General features: G+C 44.3%; 1 protein-coding gene across 1 annotated transcript; it reads right to left on the bottom strand.

Annotated features, from left to right (window-relative positions):
• Window positions 1-4,884: 4,884 nt before the first annotated feature.
• On the bottom strand, window positions 4,885-7,262 carry LOC147891550 (uncharacterized). Its single transcript, XM_087387987.1, has 3 exons — window positions 7,075-7,262; window positions 5,794-6,725; window positions 4,885-5,652 (listed from the first exon to the last, which is right to left on the bottom strand). Exons 2-3 carry the CDS (start codon window positions 6,703-6,705, stop codon window positions 5,104-5,106), a joined length of 1,461 nt encoding a protein of 486 aa, XP_087244113.1. The 5' UTR covers window positions 6,706-6,725; window positions 7,075-7,262; the 3' UTR covers window positions 4,885-5,103.
• Between the last annotated feature and the right edge of the window lie 7,591 nt (window positions 7,263-14,853).

Genomic DNA, 14,853 nt, shown 5'->3' with positions numbered 1-14,853 from the left:
TGAGCTTCCTTTGTTACTTTTGCTTGTTCTATGAGAAGTTTCAATTAGTAAGATCATGTTTCTCAACGACATTTGAAATACATTAAAGATATCTAGAATTTCAAAGGCTGTCCTTTCTTTGTTCTTTTGCTTGTTCTATGAAAATTTCAATTAGTAAAGAGAGGATATATTCTTATCTTTATGTAAGTAGTCATTTCTCATGCTCTTAGTTTTTCAATGATGTTTGTGGCTCATTAAAGATTTTGACATAGGTTACCTGAATTGAGAGTAAATAGACCTCATTGCCACTCATACTCCCTAATTAGGATTAGCTATCCCCTTGCTTCCACAACCTTGCCCTTCTCCCACTAAGCCTCCCTTTGTGCTTCATTGCCCTCCACTTGCACTTCTACATGTCCACATCAATTGAGAGAGGGAGGGAAGAAGTGCTGCTAGATGTTATGAGATTGCAGCACTAAAGGCAAGATTGAAGATTGCAGCACTAAAGGCAAGATTGAAGGCAATTGATGCATTGTCAATATGAGAGATGCAATTGGACTTCTCCAGCAGCATTGGGTTAATTATTTTCAAGGGGGCCCCCCTAGGATGAACTTTTGTTGACATAAATAGAGCCAATGAAGGTGAAGGAGAGGTGAGAAGGAGAAGAGAAATGAGAAGAGAGGATAGCATGACTTGTAGCTCCATTGGAAGTTAGGAAGGGTATAGAGGTTATGTTTCTTCATGTGTGCAGGGGGAGTGAGCATCTTGTTAACTATGAAATTTTGCTAGTGGACAATTATAGTGGGCACATGTGAGTAATAGAAAACATATCTATGTCCACTTTAATTGTCCATATCATATCTTGGGCTTCTCTAGTTCATTTATATCTATATATATGTATTTCACATGGCACATTTTTCTTGATCCTCTCCTTGTGAGTACTCATATGGCTACTTGGTTTCTTGCCATGGATTTGTATATCTTGATATTCTCACCCAATCTGGTAAATGTCTTGGCACATCCACACGACAATCCTTGGTACTCGGAACCTTCTTCGAGATGCTTGCATCAGCAACCTTCATTGCCAAACCCAATTACATCTCTTCATCGCATGGTGCATAACTCATTCCAAGGTGGTTGTGGCCTTGAATGTCCATCTCCCACTTGCTTCCCATGGTCGTCCAACCCTTCTCCTCTCAAAGCTTCCCCTATGACTAGGACTACTTACCATCTAAAACCCCCCTTCATCATTGCTTCTTTCAACAACTCTTGTGCTCCCTTTCTTTCGTTTGCTTGATACAACAGTATGCCTACAACAAGTACCAGATGTTGATGGGTTTTGAACATTATTACTATGAAAAGTGGTTCTTTTCAGATGGGTGTTGAGTCCAAGTTGAATCAATATTGCATTGATCCTTGTCGCGAAAGCTTTGGTGTACTATCATTTACTAGAAACTATACGCAAGTATACAAGAAGTTGATGAGCCACTCATCTACTCTACTGTTTTAAAGACCTTTCTTCTTGTACGAAATGTTTTTAGGATGTGGTGGGTTTAGTGAAGTCTATGTAGACACCCTTAAAGATGGGACTAAATTGGTTGTGAGATTGTCGGAGTTTGAGGTAGGCAGGCAAGTAGGTAGAGTAGAAACTAATTTATCAATGAAGTTTTTGTACATTTGGATGGTTTTTATGTACAAGCCTCACATAAGCGTTGTTTCCGAGTTGTCCCTTTGTATCGGTATTCCAATTTTTCTGTTGCATTTTACCCCCCCCCCCCCCCAAAAAAAAAAAACTACGAAAAGCCGTAGATTGATTTGATTTTTATGGAAGCTATATGCAAGTATACAAGAAGTGGATGAGCCACTTAGCTACTCTACACTAGAGTCGCACATAAGATACTATTTTAAAGACCTTTCTTGTATGAAATGTTTTTAGGATATGGTGGGTTTGGTGAAGTCTATGTAGACGCCCTTAAAGATGGGACTAAATTGGTTGTGAAATTGTCGGTGTTTGAGGTAGGGAGGCAAGTAGTTAGAGTAGAGATTAATTTATTAATGAAGGTTTTGTCCATTTGGTTGGTTTTTATGTACAAGCCTCACATAAGCGTTGTGCTGCTCACAAAGATAGTAAGTGGCATGGGCATGTTGTTAGAGATTAGGCCAAACATTATGGCAGAAGATGACTAATCCCACAAGTAGATTTGTCTCATATCCCCCTCTTCTGCGTTTTGCTTGCTAAAGAGAAGTTGAAAGCAAAGCTCCCACCCTTGAGTTTGTGTGATGAGATAGTAGCATGCATTGAGAGTTGTTTGGATAAGAGTTGGTAACTAATTCAAGCTTTTCGAAGTAGGGTGCAAATGTTGTATTAATGACGACTTGCAATTTGCTCATACAAATAAACAATATAAAGACAATTGCTATCAAAGCGTTCAAACATATCTTTTAGCATTGTTGGCATATCTTAGAGGAGTGAGTGATGGCATTGAAAGAGATAGAGACAACAAAGACAACACTTTCACTAGCAGATATAGAAAGGATCCACTTTCCATTTAAGGCACATGAGGTTTTGACACTAGGAGGAAGAGTGGCTAATATGACTAATGAACAATGTTGAGACAAGAAATCATGTAAATTTTTTGAGGTATCACTCAATATCTTCATCAATAGTTTTGGCTTCCTTAAGGTATCTTGATTCTTGAATATTGTTAACCAATCATGCTTTCACAAGAACAAGCTCAACTCGTTTTGTTGCAAAGACCTCCAACCTTTGTTTAATCAATCATTCTCGCTTTTAGAACCATCGAAACATTTAGCTACACAAAAGTAGTGGAGATTGAAGAAACCTTCTAAACTTGAGACTTAAATTCTATTTAAAACCAATGAATGTATTTAATGGCTCTTCATTAATGTATTAGAACGTTTCTCCAAGTCCTATATTTTGAGATTGAGGCATCAAATGTTTACATTTATCAATTGATTGGTTCTTGGTTTACATATACCACTTTTACCAAGGTATTTAGTGTGGAGACTTTCCAAACAATGTTCATGTAAAGGACAAGCACAATATTCTTGCATTGTTAGGCCTACACAATCATATCCTCAATCAATTCTTGTTCTTGTGGTATGCTAGGTTTTTTTATTTTCGTAGCTCATTACATTACTTTTAAGGTGAATCATTCTTTCTCAGTCTGTCATGATGATCAATTATGCCTTTGTTCTTACGTTCTTATTTCAAAGCCAAGATTTTGAAGCAAATTTAAGAGTCAAAGATGTAGAACATGCACTTGGCATTCTAGCAAATTTGGACTATTGTTCCCATGGATGGTCTACCACCTTGGCCATGATCAATTGTCCTTTTATACTATCGCGTGCCACTTCCTACATAGAAACTTTGCATGCACTACTCCTTAAATGCTCTAGTTCATGCACCGCTTTGTCCACCACATTATGCAAGTTTCTTAGCATGTGGGTGCCAAGGATCAACAATTGGAACCCAAAATTAGCTTGGAAAAAATCCTTATGGTTTGAATCTTGAAGGAATATGAGGGTTGATAGGTAAAGAGGAGGCAAAACTTGGAAGGCTTGTGTAGTAGTTTCTATAGCATTTTTGAAGTCCTTCGAGGCTTGGTGTTGCAAGTCTAGGCGTCATTGTTAGCGCTTGGTGCACCAAATTGTAGTCTCTATCTAGTTGCATCGATTGGGATGTGAAGGTCTTGGCCTAGTCATGAGGAAGTAGGCAATGGGGTTGGATTGTACTGAAGTTACCTTGGGTGGCCAAGGGTAGATAGAGTTCCATTGACATAGTTGGGCATTCCTTCTTCCACTATTTGATCACGTGGACAACTTTCAAGTGGATGATGTCAAAATGCAAGAACTTTAATTGTAATATTTGCTGATTGAAGGAGAATTGCAACTTACAAAATGTGGTGATTTATTTCATTCAAAATGGATTGTGCAAGATGATATATACTTACGTAAGGTGTTTTTAGATAGAGTTTTTTTTTTAAACACATAAGTCTAAAGAATTGGCATTTGTTAAGGCTTGAATATTTTCAAGCAAAGGGGTTCTAGATATTGCTTAAGCAACAAAAGAAATCCGTCCGATATCATAAGAAGCATGCAAGCTAAACAATGCTCAGATTATTAGGAAGGTGGATCCAATGTTTCGATTAATAAGGTGCAAGGGGGTGGCACAGGCTTCTTCCAAAAGCGTCGTTGCAAATGGTCAGTGGCGCAAGCTTCTTCCAAAAGCTTCTGAAATACATAAAAGGAGGGGGGTGATAGATTGCAAGCAAAGAGAAGGGGGGGCTGTGAAAGCCTCCCAAGAAGAAGGGGAGGAAGGGGGAGAGAGGGAAGGGAGCAGTGAGAGAGGTGTAAGGGGAGGAGCCAAGCAACAGGGAGAGGGGGAGGGTGGAGAGGAAGAGCCGAAGAGACAAGTGAGAGCGTAGAGGGGAGGGTGGAGAGGGGTGTAGAAGAGCCGAGCAGAGTAAAAGGGTGGAGAGGGGAGTAGAAGAGCGTAGAGCGGAGGGTCGAGGGTGGAGTGGAGAGGGGAGGGTGGAGGGAGCGGCGAGACAAGAGCCGAGGGAGCAGAGCGACAGAGCAAGGAGAGACAGGAGACGATGGAGCAGAGCAACAGAGCAAAGACAGGCGACGTAAATTAACGTAGTATAGATAGTTTAATTGCGAAACGAGAGGGTGGGGCGCGAGTTCGCTTAATTAATTAATTGAATGCGAGGAAGTGACTAAGAAGTGACTAATAAGACCAAACAAGAGCACATTCAACGTTTTTTTTTGGGTTGACATTCAACGTTTATAGCAAAACTAGAGACGTTTAATGAATTCGGGAAAGCATAGATATGACATGACTTAGAAGTGATCCCATAGATACATCATAGAAACCAACTGTAGAAGTAAGAGCCGTAATTACTCTAACGAAACCGCCTCAATTATGTCCAGGTACGTATGGGGTGAGAATTGGTTTATGAAGCACAGCGGGGGGACCATTCTTGTTGCGGTCCGCCGTAATTTCAGAGATACATCATACAAACCGACTCAGAAGTAAGTTACGTCAACGAAACCACCTCATTACGTCCAGGTACGCAGCGGATGGGAGTGTGGCGGGGTTTATGAAGAGGTGTTAGAAGAAGAAGAGGAAGAGGAGGAGGAGCGGCAGCAGAGGGGGCATCTGGAGAGGCCATTCTCGTTGCAATGGGGGCAGCAGCGGGCGGCGGCGGCGGGGGAGGGTAGGAAGAGCTTGCGGCTGCCGCTGCAGGAGGGGCAGGGGAGGAAGCGGGCGCCGCCGCAGGCAGGGCAGTGAGAAGAAGGTGGACTGCGCGGGAGGCCGCGGAGGAGGGGAGCGAGGCGGCCCTGGTCGTTGAGGAGGAGGACGTCGGCGGCGCCGCCGAGGTCGTGGCCGCAGACCAGCAAACGGGGTACTGCGGAGAGGCGACGCCGCCGCTGCGGCGACGTTTGAAAGGCCTGCGCTTCCCGCAGGAGTCCCGCGTCCATGGCCACATCCCGCTCGTCCACCACCACGCCGTAGCCCTCCAGAATAGCCTTCACCGTTTTGCAATCCTCGAACGTGCTCCTCACCCCCCGCAGACTCGTCGTGTATAGCACCACCTCCCCTCCTCCTCCTCCTCCGCCATCGCCTCCGCCACCTTGCTCCTCTTCCTCCCCATGTTTTCTTCCTCCTCCCATCTCCTCCAACGCCCTCTCCAACTCCCCCTCCAACTCCTCCTCCAGCCCCCCCTCCTCCGACCACCCCCTCTCTCCCTCCTCTTCCCCCTTCCTGCCACCCCATCTCTTCCCCACAGCCTCCCCCTCCCGCCTCCTCTCTCGCCCTCCGTCGACGTAGACTCCCTTCTTCACCACCTCGCTGCGCGCACCGCAGTTGCGCATTCCGTCGACTTTGCCTCCTACCTCCCCGTACTCGCCTGTCTTCAGGCCGCCCTCATAGACCTTCATTTTCGCCTCTTTGGGCGCCGCCCACGTTGTGCCAGCATTGGAAGAGACCTCCGACTCCCCCCACGATTCTGACGGAAATGTTGCCGACGAGTTCTCGGCTGACAGACTGCTTGTGGCATCAGAGGAGCCCGTTTCAGCACTCGTGCTGTAGCATTGCCCGCGCCCCACCTGCATCACGGCAGCAGCATTAAACGAATCACCAGCATCGAGCTCTCTGCTCGGCGCTTTTCGTCGCTCTCCGCAAATGCTCGCATGGCGATTGCCTCCTTTCGAGACCTGTGACCCGTCCACAGACCTGGATCTTCTCCTTGATCTCCCACTAGGCTTTGTGCCCGTTGAACTGGACTCTTCGCCCTCCAACCCAGCCATCAGCTCCCAAGTGTTGATGATCTCAGGAAACTCCAGGCTCTCCTTGGCTGAGAATAGGTGTTGCTCCAACTTCAACTTGGAGAGAATAGCATTCACGTCTGAAACTATCCCACCGCACGTATCGAAATTCTTGAACTCTTCATACATCGGAATGACAGGTTCTTCATGTTTTGTTTCGATCCTGCTCATCGAGGAGGATCGCAGCTCTCTAGTTTGCTTCGTAGGTTCGTCTTTCATAATGCCGTAGGTGCTCGACTTCAACGACACAATGTACATGTCCTCATCCAAGCGTGGATGGTGTTGCAGGGGAATAGACAAATCTGCAGCTAAACCTTTGGCTTGCGAGCATTGCTCTTGGATATTTAGAGTCTTCGAGGATGAGCAGCCCATCTGTGCTGCCTTAGCTCGACCTGTACCCAGGGACAAACGGGTGATATCAGGATAACCTTCATTTTCCAAGATATAGCTCTCCGACTTTCCTACGTTAAGGGCGACTCAAATACTAGCATTCAGCACCAGTCGTAACTGAGTCCTAAGTATCAAGGAAGTTTTGAAAATGATCAAGGCAGAGGTCTGAGGCAGGAAGGCAAGGACCACCTCCCTAGAAATACAAGGATATCGAGGAGTCCTCTCGAAACCGCTGTAAACTACTATTTTTCAGCAAGCACTATGTCTTTAAGAAATGTGTTAGCCGTATCCTGCCTTGACCACAGTAAAGAGCCGATGAAAGCTCACCAAACTGATGCACACAAAACTCACCAGACTTCTCGAATCGGACCCTCGGCCAAAAACCCGCTTTGCACTGTGCAGTGCTCTTCTCTCGAATTGCAACGTGCAACCGATTACCGCCGACGCTGGCAATTGATTTTTACCAAGTCAGGCAATCTCTCTTCCTCTCAACTTCGAAAACTGAAGTCTCGGTCTTCTAGGACTGGAGACGAGATCAGCTGCTGTTGAGGGGCCTCAAAAGAGTCGAGACCCGCGAATTTATACGCAGATAGACGAGGCGGCGACAATCCCACGAGGCGCAAGGATGGTGGCAATTTGAAAACCGCTCCTGTGAGTCGTGACGGTGGTGGCAGACTACAAGACAAGGCGGATCGTGCAGGCTTTTACCGCTAGCGACGAGCAACATTTGAAAAGCGGTTCGCGGGATCTGGAAGCAGAAGCAGGATTCAAGAGTGGGCTTGAAGCACGCAAGTTGCAGAGCTCAAAATCAATATGATCGCAGAAACGTCCGTAACGCAGCAGATAGTCCTGAAGACCAGTAGATCATGAAGCGGGCTCACTGTCGAGAAATACATCATGGGTACTTCCCTCCAGGCTCGCCAGTTAACGCATTTAGGCGCGTCATTAGGAACTTAGAGCTCCGCAGCAAATGCGCAAGCGCGCGTGGTTTTCACTTCACTACAAAATTACAAATGTGAGAAGCAGACATACAGTAAGGACTCCCCAAAAAAACCAAAATTCATCAATAACTAGGAAGCGAATATTGACAGCTTCACCTTTTAGCTAACATTTCAAATTCGATTCTAAGTCAATAGGAAAACACCCGGGAGCTTCACCTTAAGTTAAAATTTGAAATTAGCGGTTTGGATTTGGAAAGAACTTGTAGACTCTTTTTGGCCCTTAAAAGGGTCTTAGGGATGAGTGGATTTTTGGGAGGTGGGTTGGGAAATTGGGGGTTTGTGGGTAGTCGATCAAGTTGATCGAGTTAGTGGGGACTAGGGTTAGGTCTTAGGTTAATGATGTAGTTAGGAATGTTCGACCCAAATAGGAACTAACCCAGATCTAACTAAATTTGTTTGACCCAAATAGGAACTAACCCAAATCTTACTAAATTTGTTTTAGCAAGTTCTTTTATTGGAAGTACTAAGTACCTACCCCCTTAGCCTTGCACAGCAAGCAGTAGAAGAGCAGCAGGAGCAACAGTAGTAGATGGTGAGTGATGAAGGCAAAGGTTCCAAGCAGGGCCAGAGTGGTATCGCCACCTTGTTTTTTTTAACCCCAGACTTTTTAGTCAATTTTCGGATAGAATTTCAAATTTGTTGCTTATGATTGCCATATCTTATTTTGGGCCTACATTGCTAGGGTTCCTTATGTTATGGATGCTCATTTTAGGAGTCCCTTATAAAGCATACGTTGGAGAAGCATATAATGAAGACTTTATTCAATTTGTTCATTATGCCCATACCTAAAGCTTGCAACGGGCTTGGTCCTAATAAATCAAAGACATAAAACAGTGTTACATTTGAAAGGGCAACAGAGGGGCAACATTACACACTTGTCATTTCTGGTATCTGGAAGATTCCCTTTAAATGGCTTTGGCTTGTTGGAAAATCCAAAATGCATAAATATTATCCAAATCAACCTTGCTCCTCTTAAAATCTTTTACCACTTCTTGCTATTTAGAGAAAGAAACAAAGAAAAAAATGCTAGCATCGATCGTTAAGGAATGGATTGAATAGAGTATGTTACCATCAAGTTGCAATAAAGATAATATGCAAACGTTCAGAAAACAAACTAGGAGATGCTAGCATCAATGAGAAGGACAAAGTCTAACTCTTCTAATCACTAGATGGAGAAAGAAACTCTCATTCAAAAGATCTACATCAGCAAAAATGCACTTAATGAGGACTCAAAAAAAGCATAAGATGAAATCTACGAAGAAGAAAATCATGGAATGCATAAATACAAGCTAAAATGCAGTGTCTATTTCAAAAATGAAACTCTACCCAATTGGTGTGTATCCAAAGCAATCTGCATGCAATCATAGAGTTTTCAAAAGGATTTGCAGCAAAATAATATCAATAAGTTGCATCCAAAAATCAACCAAAATATGAGCAAGAAGATGAATTTTGCACTCCAAAATCCACAGTCTATACCAAACAATGAAAGTTTGTAGGCAAAATACACTTTCTATTACAAAAATAAGACTTGGTAGGAAAAATACACTATCTATTCCAAAATCAAAACTTTGCCCAATCCATGTGCATGCAAAGCAATCTACATGCAGTAAAAGAGTTCCCAGATGGATTTGTAGCAAAAGAATATCATTAGGAATGCAAAAATCAGCAAAAGATAGAGCAAGAGGACAAATTTTGATTCTTTTTGGAGTAAACACTACAGTCCATACCCAGAAGGTTGATGCTAGCATCAATAGGTAAGGAAAGAATCAATACCTACAACAAACCTATAAAACATCCAAAAAATTTGCTAGAAAATCAAAAAGAAAAGGAAGCCCATAGCCAAACAAATTAAAAACATCCACGTAAGAATCTATTGCTTGCAGAGGACCATGCAACAATAGACACAAGTTGCAAGCAACAAGGTCTTTATTGCACAATAGAAGGGAGAGCTAAAATGCAACCTCCAAAAGAATATCATCAAAAGATTTGATAAGTCTGTCTCCCAACTGAACATCAAAGACAAGGGTATCCTCATGTGCATCCTGCAATGCAATGATCTGTAACAGAATGCCCGTCCCTGAGAACGCTCCCCACAAAGTGGACTCTGTAAGCGGCATGTCATTTGTGTCAATCCACTCTAGCAGAATGGTTGCCTATATCTGTCGTATCCTAAGTGCACTCCCTCTGATTCGGCCAACTGCTAAAAGTCTATGATCTTCTAGAAGTCTCATAAAGAACTGCCAAGCGCCTACGGTAGAGGCAGGTCCCCTCTCCCATCTAGACCATTGCGTATAATGTCACACTCCAAGTGGCCTGCCATGATGATCCAAAATCAAGTCATTCCACATGATTGGCTGCCTTTGAATCTCTTCAAGAGAAGTGGGTGGAACTCTGTGAAGTGTGTTTTTAAAGCAGCACCAAGCTTTCAGAGTAACAGCTATGAGGGGAAGAGGGGGATTTGAGATGGGCTGAAGTAAATATCCATTTGTTGCTGTCCAACCAATCTCCCCCATGAGAAGGGGTGAAAGACTGAATGTTGCGTGAGAAAAAATCCTTCCAAGACTCCTGTCCAGGCATCAATCCACGTACTACAAACTTGTAGAGCAAGGCCATACATTGCAAGATTGAGTCAATAATATTCTCCTGTGGAGAGAATGAGGGTCTCCCAAGCCACCCTAGCTACAACATCTGAGGTGCCATCTAAACCACTCCATAGGAAGGTCTTGATAGATCTCATGAGCTGAGCAATACAACCTCTAGATCTGCACCAACAAACCAAGCAATGGTCAACAATACCTGGTTCAGAACCACAACTCTAGATGCAAGGTCAAGTCTTGCTGAACTCCAAAAGATGAGTTTCCTCGTGATACTCTCCAATACGGGAGCGAACTGTTGTGCCAGAGAGATGCCCAACCCAACCTGGCATCCTAGATATTTGACGAAGACTCCCCTTTGAATCCAAGCGAACCCTATGTCAATCCCACATACTAGAGTGTCCTCATCACTGATCCAAAAGCCATTGGATTTGTTCCAATTAATGTGTGCACCTGCCGCAAAGCAAAACAAATCCAATGCTGTCCTAAATGAATTCAATGTCTGTGGAGTGGCACCCAAAAATGCAGTTGTGTCATCTGCCAACTCACTGTCTAAGAGCTCATCCTCTTGCCTCAGAGGAAGCCTGAGCCCTACGATTCCATCTTGAGCTCTACTGTAATAGCTCGTAGCCTTAGCCACAAAAAGGAATAAAAAGGGGGATAGGGGGCATCCCTGATGGACTGATCTGGTAATCTCAACCCTATCTCCCCTAACTCCACCAATAAGAACCTGGCTGTGGGCTGATCTATAGAGGGCTGACACCCCTCTGATCCATGCATCTGAGAAGCCAAAACAAGTAAGTGTGCCCTCTAGAAAGCCCCATTCTAATGTATAAGCTTTCTCAAAGTCCAAGAGTAGAATGGCTAGCCTGTGGCCATTATGCATGGCCCAATCCGAAACCTCTCAAAATGAGAAGATGTTATCAAAGATGCTCCTGCCATGCACAAAACCCATCTGCGTATCATGGATAAGATTTGGTAGAAAGGGTTGTAGACAAAGGCTAATAGCTTTAGCTAGGATTTTGTACAAGGTACCCAGCAAGGTAATCAGTCTCCACTGAGACACTAAATTCCTGCAGCCCCCTTTTGGAATCAAATGAATGAGGCCCTCCGTAAGTGAGTCTAGCGTCTCACCCGAGTCCCATACACCCTACAGGGCTGAGGTAATGTGATTCCCAATCTAATCCCAACAAGTAATAAATATAAGGGGGTAAGTCCATCTGAACTAGGATACGCCCTTGTGAAGGGCAGAGAGAACAGTCCTGAACTCTACATTGGTGAAGGGTGCATCAAGTGAAACAGTCATATCCCTTGTCACCAACCCAGGTAAGTGTCCCCAAATAACCACTCTAGCATCATCTGTGACCTAAGTTTCTGGATCTACTGTAAGAAGGGAGGCATAGAAATCGGTGGCAACTTGCAAGACGGCATTTGGATGTGTCTGAAGAACTCCGCCTAAGTCAACAAGCTGTGAGACGCTCTCCCTACTATGTCTAGGGCCAAGAATAGAGAAGAACTACTTGTTGACCCTACCTCCCTTCTGTGTCCAAAATGACTCTCTAGCATGAAAGGCATACTCTGCTCTCTAATCTAAATGCGATTGCTGTTGAGCCCTTGCTGCAGCAAGGCACTCCTGAATCCAAGCATCTATAGGCCTCTTCTGCTCCTCCCTCTGGAGGGCACCCAAGTGCTAGCAGATACCTATCTCATGCCTGAGGATCTCACCCCTTCTGATACGAGCAACTGAAAGAGAGGTCACTGATATCAGAGAGGGCTACAGCTAAGTCTAAAGAAGAAAGCTACCCATCCTACAAATGAGATACCCAGGTCCTCAACACTGTCTCTATAAGGCCCTCCTCTGCATAGAAAGAATATGGAATCCTAACACTGGCAGAGTGGCGCCTCACATGGGGATCTGAGACCATCAAAACCACTGGAAAATAATCTAAAGTGGACACCCCAGCTGCAATGCAAATAGTACCACCTCTGTCAAGAGCCCAATCATCCACATAAAATCTGTCAATCCATCTATGCCAGAGATCATGAGACCAGGAGATCAACACAGGGATATGAATTTTTCCTTGGTCAAGGTGCTATATCATGGTTATCAAACAAACAGCCAACTGTTTCTTTGTCTTTGACTGAAGCAGAATATAGGGCACTCACTACAGGTGTATGTGAGGCTATATGGCTCAGAAGACTATTGTCAAAAATAGATTACTTTGATGAGTCAAAGCCAACAACAATATACTGTGATAATTGGCCAAGAATCAAGTACATCACTCTAGGACAAAGCACATTGATGTTAGAGAGCACTTCATCAGAGAAAGAGTGTTACTTGGTGACATCACACTGTAGCATTGTGATAGCAAAGAGAATGTTGCAGACATCTTTACCAAACCACTCGGTAAAGAGCTTTTCGAGAAACTCCGACTAGCTCTTGGTTTGATGCAGAGGAAGGACATTCCCATTAAAGGGGTGTGATGGAATGTAATGCTCAGTCCTTCTTCGATTCCCCAGAATCATCATCTTGAGGGAAGGCCTACTTCATGATGTTGATCTTGAGGGAAGGTGTTGAGATTTCACGCTCAACATCATGTGATCATGTGTGCATAGCACCATCACGTGATCATATGTGCATAGCACCATCACGTGATCATATGTGCATAGCACTAACCAAATAGAGGGCTATAAAGGAAAGGGTTAGATGCCTTAACCCTAACCCTAAATGGGTTTGTATATTTTCTACATTTTTTAGTAAATCTAGTATAGAGTTAGTCATTTGTGGTGTGCTCTCTAGTTGTGCCCTCTCTCCTCATCTCCACTCTTCTCCTCTCCCCTCTTCATATTTTATCAAAGTTTACGAGAACTGAAAATGAATTCTAGCGAAGTACCTCTGGTGCAAGAGTGTGAAGGAGCCCTGCGAAAGGAGGAGGAGGAGTGATATAATCATATTGAACTCACGGAGTATGGAAAATCAAATTGTACTAGCTCATTCAAACTATGGTTTCTTTGAGTTTTCTCAAACATTGCTAATGTAACAAATAGGGCCCCCAAGTTGATAAAAACAAGTATTAGCAATTAGTCGCATGGAGATGGAAAGAATTAGGCTAAGGTAAGGTATAAAAATTAAGTGACAAGCGATTAACTTAAGGCACAAAGAATTAAGCATATGAGTTCCACAACATTACAACAAGCATACAAGTTCCACAACATTCGTGCAAGCCCCCAAGCGATTATACAGAGGGGTGGAGCGATACATCTAAGCAATTGAGAGGGAGGAAGAGTGGGACAAAGAGGAAGAGCAGTGGAGAGGGAGGAAGAGGCGAAGAATGGTGGAGAGGAGAGTGGAGCAGAAGAGTGGGAGAGAGCAGAAGAGCAGTGGAGAGATAGGAAGAGCTCAACAACAACAACATCAGGACATCAGGGTGGATGGGGCAATGGAGGCATGAAATCGGTGATAGGGTGCTCTCGGCTACTCATGGGTGCAGCCCTATGACATCTTCTAGTCATAGCTCTGCGTCTAACAACCCCCATGTGGAAAGCATGTGAGACCACCTGAGGCGTGGGCCATCTATCAAGACCATTATAAATAATGAGATCATGCATCCTGTCGAGATCCAATAGGGCCTGCCCATAAGACGTGATTGGTCCCTGTCTGTCAATGAAAATCTGTAGCATACCTGCTCCCTCAAGGTCAATGTATGGCAATAGAATGGAATCATCGCTAAAGTCGAGGAGTGGTACCTGGCAGGCACCTATCCTCGCATTGAAGTCCCCAACTAGTAGGAATACTCTGCGGCTCAAGAAGTCAACAATGGATTGATACAGAGTTGCAAATGGAGATGTCTCAGCCTCATCTCGAATATCTCTAGCAAAGTGGGAGGTCTCGGGAGGGAAGTAGCATACTGCAACAAATAGATCCCGGTTGTCCATTTGTCGATCCGTATCCAAAGAAACTTGGAATGTGCATCTCTCTGCTCTATTGAAATGGTCCCCAAAAGGGTGGATCTGTAAAGAACTACAACTCCTCTTGACCCTCATACTCCCCCTGTGTCCCTAGTTTGCAATAGGGAGTGCCTCTCCTCAACCTGTAGGGGGGTGAGGTCCTCATCCATGGAGATCATTGGCTGATCTCGCAGGACTACTAACCTGCAAAAAATCATGCCTCAGTGTCATGGAACCGTATGATCAGAGGTTGCTCTCAGTTGGGGTCTCTCCCCACCCACCATGCCATCTTGATCCTGTGCTTAGCTACACCCATAGTAGTGGCCACAAGGTTCATTGTATCTATCTCATTGGTGTAGCCTCAATGCATGGGATCCCACGAACTCTGATGTTGAGAGCTTACTACCTCTCTGTTGCTACTCCATGAGGGTAGCTGAAATGGTTGCCCTTGCAAGTTCCCGTTTGGCCATGTCGACCCATCTGGAAGTCTCCTCAATTACAGATTGTATGCTCACAATTTATGCCTCAACAATTGGAGTGCTCCCTAGAACTATACGTATGGCAGTGACCTCCTATCGGAGCTGCAA

The sequence above is a fragment of the Dipteris shenzhenensis genome, chromosome 17, assembly GCF_047967505.1.
Source record: "Dipteris shenzhenensis isolate YYH24624 ecotype China chromosome 17, Dip_SZ_1.0, whole genome shotgun sequence".
Lineage (NCBI taxonomy): Eukaryota > Viridiplantae > Streptophyta > Polypodiopsida > Gleicheniales > Dipteridaceae > Dipteris > Dipteris shenzhenensis.
This window is presented reverse-complemented; position numbering and strand designations above follow the sequence as displayed.

What these genes read in the sequence shown, in the direction of transcription:
- LOC147891550 (XM_087387987.1), bottom strand. Translation starts at nt 6,705, where the DNA reads ATGGGCTGCTCATCCTCGAAGACTCTAAATATCCAAGAGCAATGCTCG. An exon ending in GGAGGCGGGAGGGGGAGGCT is followed by an intron (nt 5,653 to 5,793) that starts GTGGGGAAGAGA and finishes AAACATGGGGAG; the next exon opens with GAAGAGGAGCAAGGTGGCGG.